The sequence below is a fragment of the Spermophilus citellus genome, assembly GCF_964194105.1.
Source record: "Spermophilus citellus genome assembly, chromosome: 6".
In the NCBI taxonomy this organism is placed as follows: Eukaryota; Metazoa; Chordata; class Mammalia; order Rodentia; family Sciuridae; genus Spermophilus; species Spermophilus citellus.
In genome coordinates this window covers 7952152-7960579 of record NC_138187.1, presented here as the reverse complement: position 1 = coordinate 7960579, position 8428 = coordinate 7952152, and the positions used below count along the sequence as shown (strand labels likewise).

Below are 8428 nucleotides of genomic sequence, written 5' to 3'. Positions count from 1 at the left end.
TGTCACCTGCTAGATGGCAGTGTCACCGAAGGGGCTGTTTCCTAGTGTGACAGTCCCACGCTAGCTCTCGGGAGCTGCGACTGGTCGCGCCCCCCGGTGGCCACAGTGTGCAGCTCCCCGTAGGACAAGAAGCGAGGCGCTGTCAAGTCCTTGCAGGTGGCCTTTGGCACTTAGCCAGGACAGAGGCAGTGCAAAACGGGGCGACCAAACCGAGACTAACCGTGGCGCGCTCTCTGGAGAGCGCAGTGGTAGGGCAATTGCTTGGCGAGTGCGAGCCTGGGTGCCCTTGCCAGCGCTGCCGCGGGAGCCCGAGGGGAGGATGCTTGGAAAAACCACTACTCACAAGGACTCAAAGAGCCCAAACTTACCATCCCGAAGGGCCATGTTTTTGAAGTGAGACTTGCCCAATGTTGGAGCTGCATTTAAAAAATTCAAAAAAAGTTCAGGTCAAAACCTGCCTGCTTGGGGCTGGGGTTGTGGTGGCTCAGTGGCAGAGCACTTACCTGGAACATGTGAGGCACTGGGTTCGATTCTCAGCACCGCATAAAAATAAACGAACAAAATAAAGATTTGAAGAAGAAGGAAAAAAAAAACTGCCTGCCTGACTTTACTCAAGACAGCTGTGCTCACCGTCCATTCCAAAAATGGCAGACCATTGTTGAAGCTCATGTGGATGTCAAGACTATTAATGGGGTAGGGGATGCAGCTGAAGAAGAGTGCTTGCCTAGTATGTGTGACCTCGTGGTTCAGTCCCCAGCAATGAGAGGGGGGAAAATGCTTATTTACTTCATTTGTTCTTTGTTGGTTTTACTAAAAAAAAAAATGCAATAATCAGATTGTAGATTGATCATGTTTGGCACCAAATCTGCCAGATCCAGAAGATGAAAATCATGATTCCAAAGGCTCTGGCAGGAGGATCACAAGTTTGAGATGAGCCCTGGCAACTTAGTGAGCCCCTGTCTCAAAATACAAAATAAAAAGAGCTGAAGACTCCTGGGTTCAATACCTAGTACTAGGAGGGGAAAAGTGATCAATAAATCAATCCTAGAGAGCATTGGGAAAGATGCAGAAAAGGTATCATCTCCATGATGTCCACGTGGAAATGTAAACATGCTGAAGGAAGCCCAGGGTCGTGTTGGGAAGCAACTAGAGCTTCATGGTGAAGGTCTGACCCATCACAGGTAAGACAGGGTCTACACTGGAACAGGCAGGTGACAGTGAACCCCCAGTCCAGGAATCCATGTGAAATACAGACTTTAAGTGGTGACAAAAAAAGATCACTCTAGGGTACATGTATATGGTGTGCAAAGTATTAGTCTTACAACTTTTTTTTAGGTTTTAAAAGTTTTTTTGAGTCTCCAAGGCTGAGAAGATAATAGAACATCTCCTTCCCCAAAATAATTCTAAATAGAAACTAAACCCAGAATAAGAGGAAGGAAGTCCAACGGGGTTTTGAATTTTCCCCATGATTACTGTTTTGTTTCTTAGGTTGAACCCACTTATATTTTTTGAGACAGGTGTAAGGAAAGTGGCACAGAACACACTGAAAATCACCCAGACACATTGAAGCCAAGCAGAAGCAAGTTTATTGTTATTGTCAGAAAACCAGATAAGGCTGTCTCTGCGCAGAAAGAAAGCAGCAGACCTCGGCAGAGCCTGGGTTGTACATTGGGGGGTGGGCTTAGCCCTTGCTATTGCAGGTGGAGAGCAAGCTTCAAAACCTCTAGAACCACAAAGGGGGAGGGGCATGAGGAGAAGGCACATTGCCACCAGCTCCTGGAATTGGCAGGCCCCTGCCTGGGAGCACTATGGTCAGGGTGCAGGTGGGTGGAGGTGTCAGCCTCTGGGTGAGTGGACTCTTGCAGGAAGGGGGAATAGGAGGGGGAGCAGGGTGAGGTGTCTGGCCAGAATAGAGTTAGCTTGACTTAACTTTCTTAATTAACACATAGTTATGTTAACAGCCTAACAACAGAGTATCACTAAGTTGTTGAGGCTGGCCTCAAACTTGTAATTCTCCTGCCTCAGCTGCCCCAGTAGCTGGAATGACAGGCATACACTGATCCCTGATTGCTCTGCAGTGCTTTTTGTGAAGTTACAAAAACAATTTTCTTTCTTTTTCATTTTCGTTCCTGGGATTGATTGAGCCCAGGGGCATTTAACCACAGTCATGTCCCTAGCCCTTTGTATTTATTAATTTGAGACAGGGTATCACTAAGTTGCTTAGGTCTTTGTTAAGTTGCTGAGGCTGTCTTTGAACTTGGGATCCTTCTGCCTCAGCTCCTCCATCCCCGAGCTGCTGGGATTACAGGTGTGTGCCGTGGTGCCTGGCTCCCCATGCCCCTTGGGAGCAGGGATCTGCCACCTGACTACAGGACTGCAATGAGTTGCCATTCAGTGGAGGTCACGGGCTTAGGTCTTCTAGGCGAGTAGGGTTTGGGGGAAGGTGGTGGGTAGGCAGAAGAGTTAAGCAGAATAGTGGCATGGACATGGCAGGTCATGATAAGACTAGTTCCTAGGGTTCAGGGTAGTACCAGGGAGGGTGGACCATCTCTGTGGAGGGTGGAGCTGTTTTCCAAAGACAGTCCCTTCTGGGGACTGGACCCAGAAACTTGCAGGGTGAATGCTCTGCCACTGAGCTAGCCCCTCCCCCCATGTGTCATCTTAGGGACAGATGTGTGTGTCAGAAAACAGATGGGCTGGGCTGAGTGGCTGTGGGAGAAAAGAAACCAGCCCGTGGCTCTTTGTTGGAACTCACTTCCTGGAACCATTTGGGGTCATTTTGTTTTCCTTACCCAGGAATGGAATAGATTTGGGTTAAAGGAAGAGTCTGGAGGCATTAGAGGGGGATGTGGTTTATGCCTGAGAGTGTATAGGTGACTTTATTTCTGCCTCCAGTAGGAATGGTGAGTCCTGTTGGATACATGTTCAGACTGCCTGGCTCCTAAACCAGGCTGGCTTCCCAGATCTGCCTGCTCCCAATTCCCCCCGTCCCTGGGCTCCTACCATGCTGTCTGACACTGCCTGTGACCCTGCTCACTTGCCCCAACTCCAAACTCTTGCTCCAGTGTCTTGCCCAGCTGGAGCCCCCACCCCAACAAGCATCCTGAACATATTCACTCTCAGTGACACCCACCTCTGCAGAATGCAAGGAGCTCCAAGTCTGGGGACTTGACCAAACACTGCTGTGACTACTGTGACATCTTTGTTCCTCAGGGTGTGGTAAGAACCTGAAAGTGGGGGAGTGGGTGGAAATAACACCCTGTGGGTCTTCTGCCCTGGCTCTGCACTGGGTGAAGGAAGCTACCTGTTGTCTTTGGCTGAGGATGATCAAGAGTTTTGAAATCAAACCGTGAGAGGCTCAACTTCTGCCAGCTCCTAAGGTCTTGTGCAAGATGGCTATGCTGGGACCTAGCATTCTGTTCCTCCAAAAACAGTGACCAATCAGATTGCCAGTCTTTCCAAAAGAAAGATGTTAAATGAGAAATGAAATGGCAGGATGAGGTGTATGAGAAGGAGGGCTCTTAGCAAGAACAGGGGTGCACACCTGTGGTCCCAGCGCTTGGGTGCCTGAAGCAGGGAATTGCTTGAGCCCAGAGTTCAGAGCCAGGCTGGCCAGGCTGGCCCCCATCTAAGAACTAATCAGAGAAGATGGGTTCTTCATCAAGTTTTACTGCCCTGGAGAAGCAGAAGCCAGTGATTCAGGGGAGTGTCACATGGGCGCTCATGGGGATTTCCAGTATGAAAATACCTCCCTGACCTTGACTCATGAACAGGCAGTGTTGGGGGAGGCCAGAAGTGTGGGGTCCACTGAGATTGGAGAGATGCTGGTGAGACTGCAGTGCTAATTTGGGGCACTGTCCCCCCAGAAGTGTGTGCCTGTTGGCTAGCTGTCTTCCCATGGGTAAAGGTGGATAGCTACCCAAGGCCTCTACAGAACTGAAATCACCATACATGAGGTTCAGAGGGCCTTAGTCCTCCAGCGGTCCTCCAGGGTTCTTCCAGGCCTAGGCATGGGCCTTCTCTAATCTGCTTTTGCACTTTTAAAATGGGAAGGCGTGATGGTGCACACCTGTAATCCCAGTGATTCTGGAGGCTGAGGCAGGAGGATTTCAAGTTCAAGGCCAGCCTCACCAACTTAGGGAAGCCTGACTTAAAATAAAACAAAAGATCTGGATGTAGCTCTGTAGTATACCATCCCCAGTACCACCCCCACTCCCATTTCATCCCCTCACAAAAAAAAAAAATAAAGAAAAATGAATAGGGAAAAAATGTCTAGATGAATTTACATTATGGCATTCACTCTTTGGGACTTGTCCAAAATAAACAAAATTGTGTCCACTCAGGGTTGGGGTGAGGCTTGATGGCAGAGTGCTTCCCTGCCACACATAAGGTCAATCCTCAGCACCACGAAACAAAAGAAGTCTAAAGATCTGTAGGAGAATGCACATAGCAGCTTTACTCATAGGACCTAAAAGCTGGAAACAACCCACATGCCCATCGGCTGGGGAATGATGGACAAAATGTGGTCCATTCACACTATGGGGTGGCACTCAGCCACCATGTGCTGTGTGAGTCCACCTCGGAGATGAACAGGACAGGCAAATCCATGCAGAAGAGGGTCACCAGTGCTGGGGCAGGTGTGGTCACTACAGGGGCAGTGCTGAGCAGCAACTGAAATACTCAAAAACTACATCATGTGGATGGTTGCACAGGTCAGTATTCTTGCTAAAAATCTTTGAAGTATACACTTAAATTGGTGCACTTTATAATGTGAAAATGATACCTCGTGAAGCTGATGAAGCAGCACAGCTGGTCTATCCTCGATGTCATCAGCCACCAAGCATGAGAGAACAGGACTGACCAGTTGGCCTCAAAGGCCCCCAGTGTGCTTGGGGAGGGACTGTGGTCTTGAGGGCCAGGAAGCACACGCTGAAGCCTTTCCACAGGGATGCGGGAACAGCTCTCACCCATAGGAACCTTTCCCAACTGCCCTGAGAGGTGGCAGTGACATGCAGATGCTGTCTTTGCTGTCTTGAGGAAGGGGAACCCCCAGAAACAAGACTTCTGTTGGCCTTTCATCACTTCAAGGCCACTCAGGGTGACCTGAGGCTTTGAAGGCGCAGCACAAAAGAACACCACAGCCTGGGAAGAGGCAGCTCTGGTCTCCAGCAATTCCACCCACCCCACCCCATGCAGGAATGCCCTGGACAGCACACAGGGGCCCTGTGGAATGGGTGGAGGCTTGCTCCTCCTGCTAACCCAGAACATGACCACAGCCCCAGTAGGGTGAGGCCTTATGGACAAAGCTCCAGGCAGGTGCAGTTGGCCCTCTGCACAAACTTGCCTACCCATGAGGCATTGGCCAGTGTCAGGATGGCACCAGTAGGGAGCTCCTTCCCGATGGCGAGGTTCGCAACCTCTCCAGGGACCAGTGCCCGGTCCCAGATGGCCAAGCCAGACATGCTCCCCACAAAGGCCTCAGATCTGTCAAACCCTCCACCAACACTGTCTTGCTCCTGGCCCAGCACAAGGGACCCTCCAGGAGGGATCTCATAGCCCTCCCTAAAGTGGGAGCCAGTGGCCACTAGCCTGCGGTCCACATGGAGCCAGTACTTGCCCTGGACAGATGTCCAGATGATACAAATGTGGTGCCACTGGCCATCTAGCAGCAGCTGCAGAGGCAGCTCCCTGAAGGCTGGGTCTCCGATCACAAAATGGAGGGACCCGGGGACCAGTGAGTCTCGGCCATGCAGTACCACCTTGTTGTCATTCTCTTCAGTGGCGTAGGAGAGGAGGGTGCCCAGGTGGCCAGAGGATGTGCGGACCCAGCTGCAGAAGGACAGAGCTCGTAGGGCTGTGAGGAAGCTGGGGCTGAGGAAGATCACGTTCTCAGGGGAGGCATCCGGGAATGTGAACACGGGACCCAGGTTGCAAACTAGAAACAGAGGGAGGGGGAGTCAGCCCTGCAGCAGGAGCCCCAGAAATGGTCCTCACTCTGGAGGGTGGACTTGGGGGGGCCCTGCAGCCACACCTCCTGGAGGACAGCTTGAGCTGGGAAGGCTGAGGGCTCCTCTAGTTCCTCTTGCTTGCCCTCAGGATGTGCCACCCCCAGGCAGGAGCTAAGAATGAGGTTAGCCTTCCCAGGGAGCCTTCAGTCCCTAGTTAAGCCTGAGCAGTCTCCTAAGAAGGGGAGCAGATGACCATTAGCACCAGGGCACCTCTGGCTGCTGTAACAAATTGCTACAAATTTAGTGTCTTTAAACAGCCTAGGCTTACTATTTTGTGTTTTTGGAGGCTGGAAGCCTGATGCAAGTCATAAAGAGCCCAAATCAAGGTATTTCAGGACCAGCTCCTTCTGGAGGCTCCAGAGAGACATAATCTCCTGCCCTTCCCAGCTACTGGAGGCACTAGCCATCCTTCCTGTCTTCAGAGTGCATCCCACCAATCTGTCTCTGTCCTCATGACCCCTTCTCTGACCCTCCCACCCCCCTCTCTGAGCCCTGTGTTTATACAGGGCCATCCAGTAATTCAGGACCTAACCAGCTCTGCAAGAGGTGCTTCTTCAACGTGAGGAACAGGGGGCCCAAACTGCTGGGACCCGCAGATAGGAGACCACCTGGATGAGGAGAAGGGAGTGTGGAGTGTGAAGTCAATGTCCTCTCCTCATGGGGAGAAAGCCTGTGGAGGTGGCAGGAGCACCACGGGTTCAGGAGGAGCTACAGGAATCTTGTAAGCCATGGGGAGGGGGCCAGGCCTGTGGCACTTACCTTCTCCTGGTCCCTGAGGAGGATCCCTTGGGACTGTAGCAGCCCCACCAGGTGCCCAATGGCTGCTTGGGGCTGGGGGCTTCTGTGTGCCCAGGAGATGGGCAGTGAAGTCCTGGGACTCCGTTGGGTGAGGAGCAAGGTCCTGCCTGTCTGTCAGCAGCATCAGTGGGCCCGGGTGCACAGGCTGATCTGGAGTTGGGGCTGGGGTCCACCCTGGGGCTGCAGTGCCAGGGCTGGTCATCTGTAGTTGACCCTCGAGAGCAGCCAGCCTGGCACCCTGGCTGTGGACCTGGTGTGTCAGGCTGACCAGTGCATCCTGCAGGGCCTGTGTGTCCAGGGCCAGGCCTGAAATGACATCCCTCTGTGTCTTCTGCTCCTTCCCTGCCTGTACCCACTGCCTGGTTTTCTCAGTCAGGGCCAAGTCCAAGGCCTGCAGTCGCATGTCCACCTTCCGGCTTCGGTGCTGAGTCTTCCTCACCCAGGCCTTCAGGTGGGCCAGGTCCCCCTGGATGGCGGCCTGTGACCTGTTGACTGTCAGAGCCACAGCCTGGCTCTCCTCTGCCAGGCTGTGTAACTGGGCATCAATGTCATAGGACATGTTGTAGTTGTTGGCAATGCCCTGCAGCTGTGTTAAGGTCACTTCTTGGAACCTCCGAAACTGTAAAGAGGACACAGAAGTTATGAGGGGTCAGGATGGGCAGGGATAAGGCCTTCCTGCTCACACCTCAGAAGAACCTCTGTGTGCTGGGCTCCTGGTCAGCACTGCATAGTGACCCTTGCCATGACACTAGGAGATGCAGGTAGGGGGCCAAGTTCAGAGGGGGCGATGGAGCTCAGACCCCACTGCAGCATTGGGGAGCATGGGTTCACCTTGCAGTGTCTGATCCTGCCCCACATCCCAGGTTCTAAATGGCCACTGCTAGTTGCTTCAGTTGCAGGCAGGCTGGGCTGGGCTGCATGTGTGCTTGACTGGGCTCAAAGCAGAAACTTGTGGTGCTGGGGCACTGTCTGCAGACCCCACACAGGAGTTTGGGGGCCACCCATGCCTTCTGCTTTGAGATAGACTGGGGACCTCATGGCTCCCACACCCAGTGTTTGTGCCCAGCACCATCGATTCCCTAGATCCCACAGCTGTGCTCCTTAGGCCTTCCAGAGCCTCCATACAGTCTCTTGTCCCTTGCCAACCACACATCACTCCCCTTATTTTCAGAGTAGAGCCGGGCAAACCCTCCCTGGTTTTCAGTTGTAGGGTAGGGCACTGCTAACTGCTAGCAAGAACCACAAACTACTTGGATGCTTGGCTCACAGTTCACACCTGCCGCTACAATTGTTCAACATCCAACCTTCATTTGTTGCCAATTTTAAAAATCCAAGAGCGGTACACCTACCTGCTCTTCTAGTCTACGGAGCCTCTCAAAAAATGGTTTTCTTTGCCCTGCTGATCCAGCTTTCTGCAGTGAAGCCCCATGTAGATACATGGGCACCAAAACCAGGAGGAGAGACAGGGTCATCCTCCCTGGCCAACCCATGCTGAGAGAAGAGGGGGCTCCAGCAATCTCTTCAGGATACAGGAGGTGGCCGAGGCCCCAGTGTCTGCCTCGTCCCCCACTCCTCCTGGCTCTCCAGTTGAGCGGTTTTCCTTCCGTGGCCCTGGCTGGGGG

General features: G+C 52.6%; 1 protein-coding gene across 1 annotated transcript; it reads right to left on the bottom strand.

Annotated features, from left to right (window-relative positions):
• Positions 1–1194: 1194 nt before the first annotated feature.
• On the bottom strand, positions 1195–8367 carry PTX4 (pentraxin 4). Its single transcript, XM_081299591.1, has 3 exons — positions 8156–8367; positions 6768–7425; positions 1195–5935 (listed from the first exon to the last, which is right to left on the bottom strand). The coding sequence occupies exons 1-3, from the start codon at positions 8294–8296 to the stop codon at positions 5295–5297; spliced, it is 1440 nt and encodes a 479-aa protein (XP_081155717.1). The 5' UTR covers positions 8297–8367; the 3' UTR covers positions 1195–5294.
• Positions 8368–8428: the final 61 nt, after the last annotated feature.